Source organism: Pelodiscus sinensis, chromosome 4 (assembly GCF_049634645.1).
Source record: "Pelodiscus sinensis isolate JC-2024 chromosome 4, ASM4963464v1, whole genome shotgun sequence".
Classification (NCBI taxonomy): Eukaryota; Metazoa; Chordata; order Testudines; family Trionychidae; genus Pelodiscus; species Pelodiscus sinensis.
This window is the reverse complement of record NC_134714.1, coordinates 70,381,700-70,402,340: the sequence shown is the minus strand read 5'-3', so window position 1 is coordinate 70,402,340 and position 20,641 is coordinate 70,381,700. Positions and strand designations below refer to the sequence as shown.

At 46.9% G+C, this 20,641-nt stretch overlaps 1 protein-coding gene across 6 annotated transcripts in view; it reads left to right on the top strand.

Moving 5' to 3' along the window:
• Positions 1-20,641, top strand: part of SMOC1 (SPARC related modular calcium binding 1) — a 180,652-nt gene that overhangs the window by 50,688 nt on the left and 109,323 nt on the right. For 3 of the 6 annotated variants that reach the window (XM_075927324.1, XM_075927323.1, XM_075927325.1), the window contains one exon: positions 5,002-5,173. The exons of the other annotated variants lie outside the window; for them this stretch is intronic. In XM_075927324.1, coding sequence (XP_075783439.1) covers positions 5,002-5,173 — 172 coding nt within the window. The remainder of the gene's footprint in view (positions 1-5,001; positions 5,174-20,641) is intronic. 6 annotated transcript variants of the gene reach the window in all.

The following is a 20,641-nucleotide window of genomic DNA, read 5'->3' as shown; positions in this document are numbered from 1 at the left end:
AGGTTCTGCCAACTTGCACATTTTTTATCTTGCGCACCTCTCTTCTGAAATACTGTTCTGCCAATGCTTTGTGACTACTTCCACACTCGGTTAGTTCTTCAATCCAAATCTTCTATTTCTGTTTCAGGGCAGCTGCTTCAGTAGAGCCTACCATTTCAGAAAGGACCACACTAAAGAGTTTGTGCTTACAGTGGAGAGGAGGGGGAAGACTAGAATGATTGACCACCAAACTCATTTTCACTTGTGGGGTCAGACCTGTCTCTGCTAACTAACGCAAGTGGTTCCAGCTGTTGTGCAGCTGCAGGGAGTCTGCTTTCCTTCACAGTCATTAAAAGCCATCTAATCAGCATGTGTTGTTTGTCAGCAGTGGTGTTGAGGTGTGGGGGGAAAAAAAGCAGATATGCTTTGCTGCCAAATGTTGCTTTATTCTGACCTCTTATCTCTTTCTTTCAAGTCTGAAGAAGCTGAAACTGGTTTGGGAAGTGATTCAGTGAGCACCTGTGTAAATTAATTTAGCAGTGGGGAGGGGTTTAAGTCCTGGGAGAGAAATGCTTCCTCTAAGTTTCTCCTCACATTGTGAGATTCTGACTTACAAATTGTAGGCATTTGTGGTGGGGAGGGATGCCTCTCATGCTCTTTTGTAGTGCCTTACACACACTTACAGGGTTTGAAATCTAGCTCAGCATCCACACCATGTTCCCTTCTTGACCTTTCTATAGGGTTCGCTACCGGGACAGACAATAATGATGTTTAAATTTGAAATGGGGCAGAGCATTAGCAAGTATACTACCAGGCTGTCCTGAAAGGGGTGTATGGTGAGGTGGCCTTGCAGGTCTAGTACTGTATATACAAACTAAAATGATGGACTCCCTAACTATCAACAGATGGTCTTTTCATCACTATTGTCTGTGACACAGACTTCTGCAAAGTGTTCACACTACAACTCAAAAGTGTCCTGAAAACCACCAACTAGACTGAGATCTGAGAACCATCTGTTTTCTTGTAAGCGAACAGATCTGTCTGAAGAAAATGGCTTTAGTTCTCTACCCATGGCTTGGGCTGGATTAGAATTTGTATTCTACAGGTAAGATTACGCAACCCTTTAGCAACATGTCCAAGACATCTAGCTCTCCTAGCAATACTCCTGGATTATTTAAAAAATAGATTACTTCCCAATCACATGTACTATACAGAACTCTATATCCTTTGGGAATTTAATACAGACTTTTCAGCAGAATGTACTTTTCAATAAAACAAGCACCAGTTTGTGTTACTACTTAGATTGTTACTCTTTTTTGCAGGATTGGCCTTCTAGATGTAAGGAAACTATCTTGTATGCCATGTAGGTGCTACTGTAATCCAAATGTTGAAAAGGCTTTTGATTTCTTGTAAATTGGTTCATTAGAGTCCACTTAATGTTTGTTTTAGTAAACTTCTAGAAATTCAGCTTGCAGCCTGAAAATTAGAAGCGGTAGTGTGTAGTGATACACTGATTCCGTTTTAGGGTGCCTCCTGGGTGTCTTTTGGTATCTTGGGCTCAGTATGTGACCTGAAGAGTTTGCAATAATGTAACTTTTAAACCAACTGCTCAAGCCCTTCGAATGGATTATGTGAAAAATCTCCTGTTTCTCCTGATGGGGAATGGCTTTTGAATGACTTTCTTCCTTTTTATCATTTTGTTATAATGATTATAGATGTACCCTATCATCTTAAAACTCCTTCTTAAAACCGTGTATGTATGGGAAGCTGGAAACCCCAGAGCAATCTTAATTGCTTTTGTTATCACAAATTTGTAGGAGGCCTTAACCTCTCTAATCTCCAGCTCTGTCTCTGGACCTTAGCACACCTGACTGGATGGTCACAGAAAAAATTTCTAGCCCTACAGTGGGTACAAATAGATGAATAGCAATTTAGAGAAATTTAAACTAACCTAGTATATGCTGACAAATAGACAGAAATTGGGTCCAATCCTATAATGTTACAAAGACCTGGCCCAACATTTAAAAATAATAATAAATCTGAATTTCTCAATTGGGATGGGTAATGCAGGAAAGGAATGAATGAACTTCAAGGACTTTACCACTGGACAGTTGTCAGGTCCCAGGCAAACGGGTATCTAGAATAAACTCCGGTCATCTGAAGAAGTGGGCTATGCCCATGAAAGCTCATGATACCATCTATATGTTTTGTTAGTCTATAAAGTGCTACCAGACCATTTGTTGTTTTTTAAGTTTAGAATAAAACTGGCATTCAACATCCAGATTAAATCCAGTGTGGAGCTCACTTTTGCCAGTTGATGTTCAAATGAGATTTCTAGTAATTCACTTCTACCCAAATGTTCAGTGGCATACAAGAATGAATTTGATAGGTTTGTGATATTAAGATTTTTAAACCTTCTATAGCTTATTGAACTGAATGAATGACTTATTTTAAAATAATAATAATAGCACCAGAGGAGTGCGTCTTTTGTAGTAATAAAAACCAATCCAAACTAGAATGGTAGGCATTTTTTCCCTCCAACAGCTTTAACCTCTAAGCATAAAACAGACAGTTCTGTAGACAGCTAGAACACCAAGGTGATTATGGTGATGACTCACATTTCCCTGTTCAGAATCCAGCTATTAGTGCACTGGGAGACCGGTGCCTTTTGTATATGCAAGGAGAGTGTCAGTCAGTGCCCACTTGCTAGCCAGCTCTGGACTGCTGTGCTCATAAGTGCTTTGGCAACAGGCTGAGATACTAATGCTTGAGAAAGAGACTTTGATTCCCAGGCTTGAGCTGGCAGCAGAGGGAAGTGCTTTTGAGAAGGGTGAAATTAAGTATAATATGGGAGAGGACTAGAGTTTAATTCCTGCCTGGTCTTCACAAGTTGCATTATAGGAGCTCCAGTGAAATTTTGTTGTACAATCAGAATAATTATGGGCACAGAAATTGAAGCCTGACACTATCTACCAATAAACAAGGCCAAAGATAAGAGATGCCAAGAGGAAATTGGAAAAGCAAAAGGGGCTACTTGAAAAACCCAAACCACTGAACCTGTAGTCTAGCAGCGTGCTGGCAACAAATGTTTCTTGGTTCATATTAATACAGGAAAAGAGCCTTGGTATTAATGTGGACAGGTTAATGAAGGCCTCCGTTCAATGTGCAGCTATAGTTAAAAAAGCAAATCAGGTTTTGTGACACAAGGAGGAATAAGATGGAGAATAATATGGAAAATATGCCATTCCACAAATCACTGTGTGCCACACTGGTCACTGTGTCTGAAAGGATATTGCAGAATTAGAGAGGTTTCAAAGAAAGATGAGGACAATAACCTGGAAAAACTCTTGAATGAAAAGATTGGGATTGTTTACCTTTTAGAAAGACAAATAAGAGGGGACATGAAATACATAAAATAACACATGGTAGGGAGGGGCAACTTCTGTTTTTATGTTGAACAAGTAGACAGTCAATGTCCGGACTGGGGAAAAAGGAAATACTTTTTCATGGAAAGTACATCCACCCTAAATGCGCCACTTCAGGGCAGGGTTTGGGATGTACTGTAGATCTCTATGGAAAGCGGGGACATCTAGAGTTGTTGAGATATATGCATATTTTATTATAATTTATATCCCTTTGAAAAACAATCTTTAGATGTTAAGGGCTGTTAAAAAGGTCAATTGTTCTTGGTGTCCACTGAAGGTCAGACAGAAGTAATTGGCTTAATCAGCCTCAAAGGACACTTAGAAAGCTTTTCCTGATTTCTAATCTAATGATAAAGATAGTTAACACCAGCTTCCCTGGATACAGCCCCCAAGGCTTAGGGCTTCCCCTTTCAACACTGGGGAGCCCACACTGGCTCTGCAGCCCCCCAGGTTTTTAAGAACAGGTTAAACCACTGATAGGGATGGTCTAGGGCAGGAGTTGGGAACCTTTTTTGGGTCTGGGGCCACTGACTCTCAGAAAAATCAGTAGAGAGCTGTACACAAGTGAGAAGCAAAAAAATCCAAAAAACCCTTATTGTGGCTCCCAATTTGACAAGCAGAAAGACACTTCCCATATTCCCCTCGCACACCAGAGCCCAGGGGAGCCCAAGCTGGTAGGTTTTGTTTGCTCCAGCCCTGGGGGGGGCTGGAGACCCAGCGTTGGCTTCCCAGCGTTGGGGGGGGAGGGCAGCCCTAAGCCTCGGGGGCCAGATCTAGGGAAACGGGGGTCTGCATCCAGCCCCTGGGCCTTAAGTTCCTCATCCCTGCCCTAGAGACAACTGGTCCCTACTCAGTGCAGGGGAAGTGGGCTGGATGCAGGGCTGGCCTTACTTACCATGAGGCGAACTGAGGCGGCCGCCTCAGGTGCCAGACTCTGGGGGCGTGGGAAGCGCCACTAGGACCCAGAGTGTAGAAAATTGTCTGCTGCTGGTGCATATGTATTCTCTCTGCTCTAGAGGCACAGAGATGGTGGAGTGCTGTGCTGGAGGAAGGAGGGCACAAGAGACATGGCAGGCAGACTGGAGAAAAAGTGGCTTGGGGGCGTCATTTGAGCTCCCTGCCTCAGGTGTCAAAATGTTGTGGGCCGGCCCTGGCTGGATGACCTCTTGTGTGATTTTCTGTTTCAGGTCTTAAGCCAATATCTAATACAGATTACCCCACCTTTGCCTCCTGCAGTGTTTCTTGCATGTTTGCATGGAGCAGGTGGCCGTTATTATAAAGTGATCTGAACACAAGTCCATCCAGTGCAGCATTTTCCTATGTTGGGTTTGTTTTTGGCTTTACATCTTTATACCCACTGTTTCCAAGGCAGCACACTGAGTGGTAGTATTGTTTGTTTAAAAAAAAAAAGGTGAATGGTGTTATCTTTCAAAAATAAAATACACTTTAAATCAAGCCACTCTTGTGGTGAAAATCAACACTGAGGTCAAGAATTTAAGCTGCATCATTTATCTTTGCTTTCTTCAAGTGTCTGTGCTGACTTAAACAAACCAAATGTTTTTTGTGTCCTTCCGCCCCACTTTTTTTTTACCTTCAGTTTTTAATAAGTGACCGTGACAGAGACCCACAATGTAACCTCCACTGCTCCCGGTCCCAGTCCAAACCTCTCTGCGCCTCGGATGGCAGGACTTACGAGTCAATGTGTGACTACCAGAGAGCCAAATGCAGGGACTCAGCTCTGAGTGTGGTGCATCGAGGCAGATGCAAAGGTAAGTGAATTACACGCTGGTTATTTTGAGGTGAGTGTGGGTTTCCTATTTACTCTAAGGCTGAATTCTGACATGTATATATTAAAAAGTACCATATTCCACAAGTAACCCACTGAAGTAATATCTTCATGCTGAGTTCTGAGTCTTTGAATCTGTCCCATTAGTGGATGGAGGAAGGGATGATTACTGACTACTACAGAGGAAGTAGGGCCGTGGTCACCAACAGGTCGATCGCGAGCTACTGGTTGATCGTGAGGCCTTGACCAGTCACTCGCGAGGCGTCCTATCCGCCCTGCCCCCATTTCCCTCCCACCCTCCCCAGAAGCCCCATTACTTACCTCAAGAGAAAACGGAGGTAGTGTTGGCTTCAGAAGTCCCACAGCTAAGCGCCACTTCCGGCGATTCCAGAAGTGCGCTAGCTGCTCTGCCGGCCAGGTGTACTGTGGGAGGGAGCATCGGCTCCCTGCACTGCACAGGAGGGGTGAGTCAGCCCCGCGGGAGGTGCGCAGGGGGTTTCCCGGCACGCGCGGAGGGGGTTGGCCCCGGGGCAGGCGTGCACGCGGGGCTTCCCTGCGCGGGGGGGGAGGGTGTCGGCCCCCTGGGCAGGCACACGTGGGGCTTCCCTGCGTGGGGGGTGGGAGGGATTGGCCCCGGGGCAGGCACGAGCTGGTTTCCCTGGGTAGGGTGGGAGAATCCTGGGAGGAGGGAGATGCAGGGGACTCTCTGCCTCCACTGGCTCCCCAGTCTCCACTCCCCAGCCACAGAACGCTGTCCCCACTCCCCTGTCCCCACCTACAGAACGCTGTCCCCACTCCCCTGTCCCCACCTACAGAATGCTGTCCCCACTCTCCTGGCCCCAGCCACAGAACTTGGTCCCCATTCCTGTCCCCACTCCCCGAACTCTGTCCCCAGCTACAGAACTCTGTCCCCATTCCCGTCCCCACTCCCCGAACTCTGTCCCCACTGGCACTCTGTCCCCTGCTGCAGAACCCTGTCCTCTGCCCTCCCAGCACCCTGTTCCCTCTCCCCTGCCCCCAGCCGCAGAACTCTGTCCCCACAAAATGTATAATTATAAATGCTTCATTTTAGATTTAAATAGCACGAATAAAAAACAGACCATTTATTTCATAACTATAAACACGTGATTTTAATTGTATGTATCGCATAATTTAAAAATAAACTGTTTATCAGAGTGTGTAAGTAAGGGCTGGGGATAGCAAGTGATGGACAGGAGGAGAATAGAGAGGGCGGGGCTTCAAGGAAGGGGCGGGGCGGTAGATCTTTGCCTGTTCTGAGATTTAAAAAGTGATCTTAGGTGTAAAAAGGTTGGAGACCACTGAAGTAGGGTATATCCCCAAACAAAGGACTAATCCGTGTCCATTGGGCTGTGAGTTTGGCTACACAGAGAATCCAGGATCTGACCCTCTCCTCCAGTGGGTTTGCATTCCTATTTGCTGTCTGGAGTAGGTGTACTTTTGATGGATGTATGTGTACCCAAAGATGGGTAAGTTTAGCAAGGAAAGTATCTTTGCACTGAATTAGCAACATGGTTCTATTTGGTTTCTTTGTTCTTCCTACCACCCTTGAAGCTGTGTGCACAGGTGGAGGGGGCACTTTCTCTCTCACAGCTTCTTTATCCCTTCAGTGCGATCGAGCAGTGCAGTCACAGCTTCTCATTCAGGGACATCAATCTTTTGTCTTAGAAATGATTAGTCTGGCAACAAAGTTGAACTATAAGACGTGCTCCCCACCCCCCACCAAAAGGCTCCCTACTAATTTTGAGCTTCCTAAACATTTGAGTTTTTTTCCCCCTTCTACATGATACACTCTTATGTCTTGGCATACTGCAAGACTGAGCACCTGTCATGATTCAAAAGTCCCTTCCTGCATCGCAAGCTGCCTTCTGAATAATGAAAACCATCTGCTTTAGATGGTTCCATAGGCTGTGGAGATGCCCGATCAGATATAATCATTCAGCCAAAAAAGTGTAACTTTCTTGGGTCATCTACAGGTTGAACCTCTCTAGTCCGTAACCCTCTGGTATGGAAACATCCTTCATCCAGAATGATTTTAGTCAGCTGGATGTCCATTTTTCATGGATGTGGCCAAATTTCCTGTGGTCCCATAAAGTTTTTTACAGCCACCAGTCTTAGCTCTCAGTGTTCTGTGCTGTTCTGTAGCTCTAATATACCCCTGAATGTCCTCTAACAGCCCAGAAGGCAGTGGAAGGGTTGGTAATGCTGCTAAACAATATTGATCTCCCATGGTCCAGAAAATTCTCATTTGGATCTGTCCAGGTTCCAAGGCTGCTGGACTAGAGGGCTTTGTCCTATACTACATGTTTTTGTGGCAGAAAATATGTGCAAAAAGAAGCAGTGTAGCTGCTTCTGTTTTGCACACAAAAACCCTTTTGCGCAAGATTCTTATCCCTCTCCTGGAGAGACATAAGGATCTTGTGCAAAAACCCTTTGCACAAAAAGAATTGGCAGAAAATATGCGACTGACATCATGACTCATACAAATGAGTCCCTCATTAGCATATTTTCTGCCGCAAAAATGTGGAGTGTAGACATAGCTGAGAGGTTTAATGTGTACTGCCAAAGGCATTAGGATGGGAGCATTGTCAATTGTTTTCGGTTACTGGAACAAAGGTTAGTATGGCCAATATTCAGCTGGTAATTCAGCCAGTTTTTTACTTGGGGGACACAGCCTTCAATAGTGTGGGGGACATTCAAGCACACTGGTAACTTTTCTTTTTTTTTTTTTTTTAAAGAAATGAAGAAACTGTTGACAAGTTCCTTATTTGGCCAGTCTCAACTAGTGAATGAGTACTTATTCAGTTCTTCTGGCCATACACTGAGATGGGAGACTTGAACCTTTTACTTCAAAAGATGAACTGCAAATATTTTAAAGCTTGGTTTTCTCCTTCGCATTCATCAAACAAATATTGGAATTTCATGTGGTAGGGAAACTCTGAATTTCCCTCTGGTCTAATATACAGAGTGCCCCCTGCACTACTTACTATCCCAGTGCTGCATTGATTTCAGAATGGGGGTGTGTTTCTGTGATGTGCTAATATTTAGCTCTTCAAACATTAATTATTCTTCACAATGTCACTGAGATGATACCAAATGGCTTTAGTTGGACACAGTTTAACAAAACTATTTAGAATTTTCATCCCACAGTGAATTCAAGATCTTGAAACATCCCCCCCTTCCTCCCCCAACTCTGGATGAAAAGTCAATCACAGGAGTTTTCATGAAACAAAATATTCTCAAAATATTTTGATTAAAATGGAAATGTTTTTATTCCATTCTAAATGAAGATTAAAGCTGAAATGACATGTTTCCATCTTCTAGAAATGGGAATGTTGTGGTGATTTCTTTTGACAAATCCTTTATGATTCTGTGAAACATTTCAATGTCATTAGCACATTCCAGTGAAACTGTCCCATAGCTAACTGCAAAGCCCATCATGCTGCAATCTACAAATGAAACTTTGTAGCTTTAAAGATTTCACAACAAGCTAGAAAAACGGCTCTCGACCTTTTTTCTGCTTGAGAACCTCCAAAAAATGTCAAATAGTGGTGCAGAACCTTTGGAAATCTTGGACTTAGTTTGAAGACCCTTTCAGGGGTTGGTAGTACATAGGTCAAAATCCACTATTCTATGGCAGTGATAACCTTTTACAGACCACTTAGACATGGATGCCCAGTGTTCGACAGACAGCAGTGGTTTAGACTTTTATACAGGCAGTCCTAAGTATTCTGAATTAAATTAAGTGGAATTGGATTCTAACTGAACTCTACAGTGCTTGGGCCTTTCTGGCCCTGTACAGCTGCAATTTACTCTAATTTTCTTTATACAAAACAACATAATGGTCTGGTTGTACTTTATAGACTAACAAATCATGTAGATGATATCTTGAGCTTTCATGGGCACAGCCCACTTCTTCAGATGATCAGAGTCTGAAGAAGTGGGCTGTGCCCACGAAAGCTCATGACACCATCTACATGATTTGTTAGTCTATAAAGTGCAACCAGACCATTAGTCGGTACAGAAAAAAAACAAACTCGGCTACCCCCTGGTGCTTCAATTTCTTTATAGTCCAGTATAGAAACTTATTGAATAGTGGTGCATGAAGATTCCCCCCCCCCCTCCATGAATAAGGGTGCCCATAAGAACCTAAAGTGTGGATAGCTGTGTAATATTGCTACATCAGTTGCTTGTATGTTACAGCAGGATGGAAAACCTTCCCAGTCTCAGAAGATATTTAGTGCCCTCTTGCTGTGGAATAATGACTGACTTCTGAATAGAAGGTGCTAACTAAAATGAACTGAAAACAACTAAACTCTAGGGGTGCATCTGCACTGCACAAGTAGGTCACAATAAGATGCGTAATTTGAGCTATGCTAATTGCATATCCTGTCTTGATCTAATTTCGAAATAAATCACTGTTCATCAAGTTATGTCCCTGTGGGTGCTCCACTCAGGTCTTGGTGTGTCCTTGCATCTCTGATTGGAGGTTTTTGGTGAGCAGTGCCCCTCGTGCTGCGCTTGTGCATCCAGTGTCTTGCGCTCCTGCCGTTTGCTGAGTGCGTGCGCAGCACAAGCCCCCTCAGTTCTTTTTCTACCATCCTCGGCTGAAGATGGAGTCAGAGCAGTGCTCTTTCTGACAGGAAAAACAAAGGGATACCATAGTTAGTTTAGAATTTCTTCATCGTTTAGTCAGTTAACAACAGTTTTCAAAGTTTACTTTACTTTAAAAAAAAAAAAAAAAAGAGCTGCTGCTGAGGCTTTTTTCCTTCAACATGCCGGGTTCCCCCAGCTTTAAAAGATGTCACTCATGTTGGGACTCAATGCCTATTTCTGATGGGCATGCCTCCTGCGTTAAATGCCTGGGAGAGACTCATACAGCACATAAGTGTCCGCATTGTCAGAACATGACAGCCAAAGCCAGAAAAACCATGAAATGTGGCTCAAAAACCTCCTCTGGGAGAACTCTACAACCACCATGGGACAAATCTGAGGACACAAGGGGACAGCAGAAGCCCATTGACAGAGCAGCTTCACCACCCCACAAAGGCGCTCAAGTTTCCAGGCTTCCCTGACTACTACTACTGGCTTAGACTTTTATACAGGCAGTCCTAATTATTCTGAATTAAATTAAGTGGAACTACTACTACTGGAATGTCCTCTGTTTTTCATCTTCCACTGGATTCTAACTGAACTCTGCAGTGTCCCGAGCCTCTCGTTCCCTGGTGTTGTCAGTCTCTAGCACCACAGAGATGTGCAAGTCTGCACCAGCCAGGAGAGTGAGTCAGAACCTAAGCACTTCACATCGGTCAGTGCTACTGAGGCAGCGGCACCTAGAAAAGCCGCATATGACACGACCGGCTCCCACAGGCACCTCTACAATGAATGAACAGTCCATCCCTGGTCAGCCCGAACTGAAGTGCGCTTTGGCACCGCAGCATAAAAAAGCATTGCGTAAGATGCGTCATTTACAAAAATCCCCACAGCTGGGCACACCGCTCAGACCAGGACCCTGCTCACTGCACTCCTCGCTGGTGTCTCATGCCCAGGGGCACACTCATATGCCAGAAAGGGCTCCCCACTCTCCTACTCTGCTCTCACCACAAACTGACTACAGCAGTGGACATAGGAGTGGATTTTCATCGTGCCGTTCATCCTCATCGGGATCAATGGCTTCCTGGCATTCATAGCGGGATCATTCCCTACAACATCTCCCATGGGCTAGCCAGCCATGGATGTATCCTCCACAACAATTTCAGCCTCAGTGGCCCTCTTGGGAACCATGACAGGGGTACTGACCACATTGCTCCCATGCTTACCACCCAAGAGATACAGCTTCAGCATTACCACAGCACACAACTATGTGCTTCCTGACTACAGGCAGTCCCCGACTTACGCGGATCCGACTTATGTCGGATCCGCACTTACGAACGGGGCTTTCTCGCCCCAGAGCTCGCAGGCAGCGATCCGCCACCTCGACCTCCGGGGCGAGAAAAGCTGCTCCCGGTGCCCCTGGTCTGCTGGAGACCATCTCCAGCAGACCAGGGGCACCGGGAGCGAAGCCACAGCAGCGGCGGGGTCCCGCGCCTCTGAGGCTTTGCCAGAGCAAAGCCTCAGAGGTGCGGCACCCCGCTGCTGCTGCGGCTTTGCTCCCCGTGTCCCTGGTCTGCTGGAGGGGGGCGCAGCTAGTGTGTCCCCCCCCAGCAGACCAGGCTTTTGTTGTGGACCCTGAGGCAGAGCAGCTGGGGCGCTGCTGGTTGGTCCTGCAGCGCCGCTCTGGGCACTACTGTTCCAACCCGGCAGCACCCCAGCTGCTCTGCCCCAGGCGTTCTGATTCAGCCGCTGCTGGTCAGTTTCAGCAGTGGCTGAATCAGGACGCCTGGGGCAGAGCAGCTGGGGTGCTGCTGGGTTGGTCTAGTAGCGCCGATGAGCGGTGCTACTGGAGCAACCCAGCAGCACCCCAGCTGCTCTGCCCCAGGCGTCCCCAAGTCAGCCGCTGCTGAAACTGACCAGCGCTGACTACAGGAAGCCCGAGGCAGAGTTGCTCTGCCCCAGGCTTCCTGGAATCAGCTGCTGATCAGTTTCAGCAGCAGCTGACTTGGGGACGCTTGGGGTTCTTAAGTTGATTCTGTATGTAAGTCAGAACTGGCGGTCAGTTTCAGCAGCGGCTGAATCTGGACGCCAGTTCCGACTTGCATACAGATTCAACTTAAGAACAAACCTACAGTCCCTATCTTGTACGTAACCCGGGGACTGCCTGTATATCCACACGTTCCTCACCGTCTCACCTGCCCCCAGTAATAACACAGGCTGGCTGCAATGACAATGATTACTTATCTCACTCTGACTCGGAGAGTTCCGCACACAATTCCAGATCCACTAGACCAGATGAGGCAGTTTTCCAGGTATTGCCCTCTCCACTGGCGGATGATCTAAAACAATTTCAAGAATTACTTAAATGGGTAGCTCTGTCACAGGACACTACACTCCAAAAGGTGCAAAAAAACCAATCTAAACTACATGCTGCCCCCGACTTGTGACACAGTCAGCTCCAGAGATAGCTTCGCAAGTGAGGGCATCGTAACTGGAGTCTGCATTTATGACAGGTGTTCGTACGGCATCGTAAATGCAGGGCCGAGGATGTAAGTTGGGGGATTTAGGCCCCTTCCGCACTTATGGAAAAGGTCGTAAGTGAGGGTTTATAAATCGGGCCGTTGCAAAGTGGGGGGCCTGCTGTATTTACGATACTACAACCCATGGCATCCTCAAAGATAGCTCTACCCATTAACAAAGTTATCTTGGAACCATCAGATGTGCTTTGGCAAACTCCAGCCTCCGTTCTCCCCAACAAATTGCAGGGTGGACAGAAAATATTTTGTCCCAGCAAAAGACATGGACTTCCTCTTTACACATCCCCAACCAAACTCACTAGTTGTAAACTTGGTTAATCACAGGTCTAAAAAGCCACAATTTAAGTCTACACCCTGAGACGAGGAGCATAAGCGGCTGGATACCTTTGGCCACAAGGTATACTCTGCCACCACTCTCCAATTCAGCATATCGAATTATACAACCCTCCTGGCTAACACTGATCATGCAAACTATGCTAAACTACAGGAGCTGGCACAGGACCTTCCTGAGAATAAGAAACTGCACCTACAGTCCATTATTAAGGAGGGTCTATCTATAGCAAAAACTGCCCTCCAGGCTGCTATGGATGTCGCTGCTGACACAGCAGCCAGGGCCACAGCTACAGCAATTGTAATGCGTAGTGCCTCATGGCTGCAGTCATCAGGGGTCCCAAAAGAATTACAAGCTAAGGTGAAGGACCTTCCCTTTAATAGAAACCAGCTGTTTGCCACAAAGACAGATGAAGTCCTACACTCTATGAAGGACTCTTGTACTACACTCTGGGGATGTACACTCTGCCTAACGAGATACAAATACGTCCCCTACTAAAGGCCAAGAGACTATAACTCTAACTATTACAGACAACAGCAGACAGACAGCAGGCCCAAGCAACATTCCAACAGAAGAACACAACAGAATCCGTCCTCCAACACTCACTCCACTTCACACAAGCAACAAATTTGAAGTCTTGGTTGGGGGTTTTAGCAACCACCCCACAAATCCAGTGCATTCAGAAGTCACTTTCCATCACCACCTGAGGCCCTTCTACCAACTGTGGGTCCACATCACTACAGACAAATGGGTTCTGGAGATTATCAAACTGGGTTACACAATCCCCTTCACATCCATACCCCCACCCAACTCCCTACCCTGTCCCTCTTCAGGGAAGTATCTCATGAACCCCTATTACAAGGAGAGGTACAAAAGTTACTCACCCTAGGGGCAATAGAACCTGTCCCCACAGAATATCGAGGAAGAGACTTCTACTATTTTTCCTAACATCTCAAAAAAAGCAGGGGGATGGAGACCAATCTTGGATCTCAGGAAACTCAAGTTCATTCTCAACAAAATTCAGAATGGTGACCCTTGCAACTGTTATACCTGCACTGGACAAAGGGGACTGATTCTCAGCCCTCAACCTTCAAGATGCATATTTTCATGTAACCATCCACCTTGCCCACAAGAGATTTCTCAGATTTGTCATAGGTCAGGACCGTTACCAATACGGGGTCCTCCCCTTTGGTCTTTCTACCGCCCCCTCGAGTGTTCTCGGAGATGCTAGCTGTGGTCACAGCTTTTCTCAGAAGACAAAACATTAGTCATCTTTCCCTACCTCAATTGTTTAATCAAGGGATCCACACATCAGAATAAATGCTTCAGCTTGGCAAACAATATCCTTTGAATTTTTTTTAAAGAAACAGTGTACGTAAGAACATAAGAACGGCCGTACCAGGTCGGACCAAAGGTCCATCTAGCCCAGTATCCTGTCTGCCGACAGTGGCCAGCACCAGGTGCCCCAGAGAGGGTGGACTGAAGACAATGATCAAGCGATTTGTCTCCTGCCATCCTTCTCCAGCCTTTGACAGACAGAGGCCAGGGACACCATTTCTATCCTCTGGCTAACAGCCTTTGATGGACCTAACCTCCATGAAATTATCTAGTTTCTCTTTAAACTCTGTTATAGTCCTATCCTTCACAGCTTCGTCTGGTAAGGAGTTCCACAGGTTGAATACACGCTGTGTGAAGAAGAACTTTCTTTTATTAGTTTTAAACCTGGTACCCATTAACTTCATTTGGTGTCCTCTAGTTCTTCTATTATGGGAACTAATAAATAACTTTTCTTTATTCGCCCTCTCCACACCACTCATGATTTTATATACCTCTGTCATATCCCCCCTCAGTCTCCTCTTTTCTAAACTGAAAAGTCCCAGTTGTTTTAACCTCTCTTCATATGGGACCCGTTCCAAACCCCTAATCATTTTAGTTGCCCTTTTCTGAACCCTTTCCAAGGCTAAAATATCTTTTTTGAGGTGAGGAGATCACATCTGTACACAGTATTCAAGATGTGGGTGTACCATAGTTTTATACAGGGGCAGTAAGATATTCTATGTCTTGTTTTCTATCCCTTCTTAATTCCTAGCATCCTATTTGCCTTTTTGACTGCCACTGCACACTGTGTGGAAGTTTTCAGAGAACTATCCATGATAACTACAAGATCTCTTTCCTGATTTGTCATACCCAAATTAACCCTCATCATACTGTACGTATAGTTGGGGTTATTTTTCCCGATGTGCATTACTTTACACTTATCCACATTAAATTTCATTTGCCATTTTGTTGCCCAATCACTCAGTTTGGTGAGATCTTTTTGGAGTCCTTCAGTCTACTTCTGTCTTGACTATCCTAAACAGTTTGGTGTCATCCGCAAACTTTACCACCTCACTGCTTACCCCTTTCTCCAGATCATTTATGAATCAGTTGAACAGGATTGGTCCCAGGACTGACCCTTGGGGGACACCACTAGTTACCCCTCTCCATTCTGAAAATCTACCATTTATTCCTACCCTTTGTTTCCTGTCTTTTAACCAGTTCTCAATCCATGAAAGGACCTTCCCTTAGTGTAAATCAGATACATGCTGATTCTTTTTTTGCCCTTGAATTTAAATGACATCTGTGTTGGCTGCCTTATTCTGAATCCATGAAGACTTTGAGTTTAAGGTGGTACAGCCCCCCCCCTCCGCTGTAACCCAATGCCTCACCCCTCCCCCAGAGCCAGGCACCCTCAGCTCCCCCCCGCTCTCTAACCCAATCCCCTTCCTCTACCCAGAGCCAGTCATTCCCAGTGTCCCTGCTCTAATCCAGTGCCCTCCCCCTCCCCCAGAGCCCGGCTGTCAGCATGCTCCAGATGCTGAGATCTGCTCCTCAGGTTGAGTCTCTCTCACTCTGAGCTCCCTGTTCATTCTCAAGGGAAAAGAAAATGGAGCATGACCCCTACGGTGGTGGTGCTAAAAAGATCCTGCAACACAACTCTGAAACCCTGCGCAGAAATACAAAGCCCTGTAGATTCATCCCCTTCTCTTATCTGCTCTGTCTAAGCTAATGACATTCTGGAGCCATGGAGATGATTGGAAGCCAGGGGAGGTGAGTAGAAAGGAGGCAGGGAGCAGGGTGGCTCAGCAAGAGGCCTCTTGCTTGGACACCTGCAGCACTTTTCAGCAGTGAAGGGGGAGGAGGAGGAAGTGGAAAACCTTTGACCAAACCCTTACAACAAACGAGTGAGGTCTTAGAATTGCTCCCTCCTGGGGTTGGCAGCTATAACAAAACCAAACACACTTGTCCTGCTCCTTCTGTGAAGCCATGTCTCTTTCACTCCATCCCCCTCCATCAGTTTCTTGCTTCCCCACCTTCACTCACTAATTTTCAGTGGGCTGGCTCAGGGGTCTGGTGAGTAGCAGGCAGTGAGGGCTGTGGCTGCGGTTGTGGGTTCTGGGTTTGAGCCAGGGGTGTGGAGTTTGGGGTACAGGAAAGCCCTCCAGGCTGGGGCGAAGGCATTCAGGCTGCAGGAGGGGCACTGTGCTAGGGTAAGGAATAGTGCAAGGGGGTGCTTTTGGCTTGGATTGAGGGGGACCAGGATAGGGAACTGAGGCATGGAAAGGGGGCTTAGGGATGCAAGCTCTAAGCGGCACTTACCTCAAGCAACTTCTGGAAGCAGCAGCCTGTCGCTCTTCCAGCGCCACGTGGGGGTGTGGCCAGATGGCCAATGCAAGCTGTAGGAGCAGTGCTTGGGGAGGAGACAGCATGCAGAGCCCCCTGGCTGCCCTTAAGCATAGGAGCTGGAGAGGGGACTTGCTGGCTGCTTCCTGGGGACCACATGGCATGGAGGCTAGTAGGGAGCCTGCCAGCACCACTGTGCAATACTGCCTACCAGACAGTCAATGGCGCAGTCAACATTGCTGGCTGGAGCCAACCGGATTTCTTTTTGGTTGAGAGTTCCAGTGAAAAACTGGATAGTTGGTCACCCTTTCCACTTCACCCCGTGTTCTCTCTTTCTCTGTTATATTATCATTCAGATCATCCGCTTGTCTTAAATCGCCATAGAACCTTGCATGTCAGTGTAGCTAACATGAGGAGTCTGGCTCTGTATGTGTAGATCACTACCTAATGTAACCATACCCCCATTAAAAGCTGTTTTCTTCTCTGTTCAATTTTTTGCTCTTTTATTTTAGACTGTCACCAATACGCTAATTTAAAAACAAGCAGTTGCAAGGTGCATTAAAGCACAATACTTATGTATTGGTGACTTCTGTTTCATGGATACGTGATACAAGCCAGAAGGATGGGGGCTATGTAGCGGTGTGTTAAAAGTACAAAGTTAAACAATTATATTATCTGGATAACTGTCACTCCACTGTCATTCAATTCCACTCCCTTCTGTATGTATGTATGTGTCTCTGCCTAGACTTGGATTGTAAGTTTGTTGCTATGGAGATTATCTTCTGTACATTTACAATGTGTATACAGTGACGCCTCAATTCTGATCACTGGCTTTGCTGGAACACAAGTATCAATTAGAAACTCAGATCTTGCCATCCTTTCCCTGAGAAGCATCATAGAAATGGGGATCCATGGTGGGGGAAGTGCTACTCAGTATACATAAGGGAGGTGAATCTGGCTCTGCAGAGCAGACATGTTGAGTAAGAAGTTGCAGTTTTTCAGTCCTCTTCCAAACTCTACCAACAGCACTCTAAGGCTGTGTCTACACTGGCATGAATTTCTTGAACTGCTTAAAACGGAATACTATTCCGTTTTCAGTTTTTCCGGAAAAGGAGCGTCTACATTGGCAGGCTGCTTTTCCGGAAAAGCCCTTTTTCTGGAAAAGCGTCTGTGGCCAATGTAGACGCGCTTTTCTGGAAAAAAGCCCCGATCGCTATCGGGGCTTTTTTCCGGAAAAGACTACTGGGCTGTCTACACTGGCCCTTTTCCGGAACAGTGTTCCGGAATAAGGACTTATGCCCGAGCGGGAGCAGAATAGTTTTTCCGGAATAGCGGCTGATTTTGTACAGTAGAGTGTCGTTGCTTTTCCGGAAATTCAAGGGCCAGTGTAGACAGCTCGCAGCTTATTCCGGAAAAGCGGCTGATTTTCCGGAATAAGTGGCCCAGTGTAGACACAGCCTAAGAGTGTGGTTTTTAAATCAAGTAAATGCTAACACGATACCGTACCATTGCAGGGCAAAGGAAGGTTTTGTTTGTGACCCTGTGTGATGGATAGGCAGAGTGCTGGCCAGCATCTGGTGACTAAGGGATTAAAATCAGGTAGCTAGCAAGGGTGTTGGCAGGGGACCTGAAGAGCTAATGAGGATACAATGCAGAAATTTTGAATTGTATTTAGATACCTTGCTTGCTCGCTTTGTTTAAAAAAAAATTCTAAGTTAAGGGATGGAGGAAGCTGATGCAGTAATCAGAATTACCATGACTATAAGAAATACGGACATGGGAGTGAATTGGGGCTTGAAGTACGGATCATAAGTAGAGGGGGAAAAAAACGTGTCTTAGTTTGTGATCAGGGTATCTTTCTTTATTTTTGGTTGTTTGGTTAAACTTCTCTGTGTGAATCTTTGCCTTCCCTCCCCCACTCACCATTTAAGGGTGTGTCTAAACTACATGGCTCCATTGATGGAGCCATGTAGATTAGGCTGATCGGCAGAGGGAAATGAAGCCGCAATTTAAATAATCACGGCTTCATTTAAATTTAAATGGCTGCCGCGCTGAGCTGACAACCAGCTGATCAGCTGTTTGTTGGCTCAGCGCGCTAGTCTGGACGCTCCCACGCCGACATGAAAGCCCTTTATCGACCTCCCCGTTATGCCTTGTAGGATGAGGTTTACCGGGGAGGTCGATAAAGGACTTTCATGTCGACAGGGGAGCGTCCAGACCGCCCCGATCTGCCGACAAACAGCTGATCGGCAGAGCGGGGCAGCCATTTAAATTTAAATGAAGCCACGATTATTTAAATCGCGTCTTCATTTCCCTTTGCTGAACAAACAAATCTACATGGCTCCATCAACGGAGCCCTGTAGTCTAGACCTACCCTAAGTTACAGCCCAAAAAACTATGATTCTTTGTGGTTTTGATCTGTTCTTTTCTTAGTTGCTCTGTAACACCTAGCAATCAAGTATGCTTTATCCACTGTATCTTTTTGTTTTGTTTTAAAAAAATGATGCTTTTATAAAGGCAATGATTTGACTCTTGGGTCCTGGAAGGTAACAGGAGTTCTGTGTGTCTGCCTAACCTTCAAGGTCATCTATCAGAGATACTGTTTGTTTTTCTGTGCTTTTTGCTTCTTCTTTTTCAAGCTCTCTTGGGGGCAAAAGAGCTTGGGGAAGGAATTAAAGAGTTCTTTCCTGTTCTCTCCCCCCCAAAGGTTAAATCACTTGATGGTGGCAACTACCTCCCAAAGTCAGTAAATGTGTGACCTGAGGAGTTTTTGTAAGCAGAGCCTATAGAGGCACAGTATTTAAGGTCCCTTGTGGGCCCACATCTTATGCACTCAGATTGCCAGAGTGGGGAGTAGCCCTGACACACTGTAAGTGATCAGCTCAAGGTTTCATCAAGTGTAGTATTTGTTTACCCTTTGTCACAGGATAAGCTGGGCCTATAAAGGGTTGAGGTTCCAAACTGTGCTATCACCTGATTCAAACACAGGCCAGAGCTGAGACCTTAACCCCTTACAAGCCCAGCTCACTCTGTGGCTGACTTACATCAGATAGATTACTAGAACTGGAAGGGAGATCATCAAGCCCAGTCCCTTGCCCTCACAGTAGGACCAAGCACGGTCTATATCCATGGTCACCAACCAGTCAATTGCGATTGACTGGTCAATCGCGAGGCGTTCGGCCCACCCCCCCCATTTTCCCCCCAGCCCCGAGAAGCCCCACTACCTACCTCCAGCGACAATGGAGGTAGTGCCAGCCTCCTACGGAGTGGACGGAAGTCCTGCAGCTTCGTGCCACTTCCGGGGGGTTCTTCTGGAAGTGCACTGGCTGCTCCCCTCCCACAGGTCTGTGGCATGCCAGGCACGCTGTGGGAGGGGGCGTCTGCCCTGGAGGAGGAGCGCAGGGGCTTCCCTGCGCTGCAGGAGGGGTGAGTTGGCCCCAGGGAAGGCGCGCGCGGGGATTTCCCTGTGCTATGGGGGGGGGGGGGTGAGGAGTCGGCCCCAGGGCAGACATGCACGGGGTGGGGTTTGGCCCCGGGGCAGGCATGCGTGGGGGTTTCCCTGTGCTATGGGGGGGGGGGGTGAGGAGTCGGCCCCAGGGCAGGCATGCACGGGGTGGGGTTTGGCCCCGGGGCAGGCATGCGCGGGGGTTTCCCCGTGCTGCGGGAGCGGGGAGTCGGGCCCGGAGGAGGCGCATGCTGGCTTCCCTCGGGGGGAGGGGGGGGCAGATGCAGCAGACTCCCGGCCCCCTGCGCCTGTGTTCCCTGCCCCTCTTCCCACTCCCCAGCCACAGAACTCTGTCCCCAGCTGCAGAACCCTGTTCCCTTTCCCCTGCCCCCAGCAGCAGAATTCTATCCCCGCTAGCACCCTTCCCCAGTACTATGTCCCCTGCTCCCACCAACACAGTTGGGGACACATTAGTGAAGCTTGGGTTGGGGGAGGTTGGAGGAGGGTTTTTTTACTTCTCACTTGTGTGACCACAACTGACTTTTCTGTGGGTCAGTGACCCCTGACTCAAGACAGATTCCCTGCCCTTCTCAGAAATAAAGACAATGCAGAAACTTTTTGTGTTTGACATATCATTTATTTAAAAATGAAGCCTGGCCAACAAAACCCCAATTGGGGCCAAGCCCCCATCTGGCCTCCTGCACTTCCCTTTCCCCAGACCCTCCATCTGAGCCTACCATACACTGGAACCCCCTGCCCTGAGCCCCTCACATACCCTAACCCAAATTCCTGAACCCTCACATCCAGAAGTCTGTGGCTTGCTTAGTACCCTAACCCTACATCTGACCCCCAACACTGCCCGGC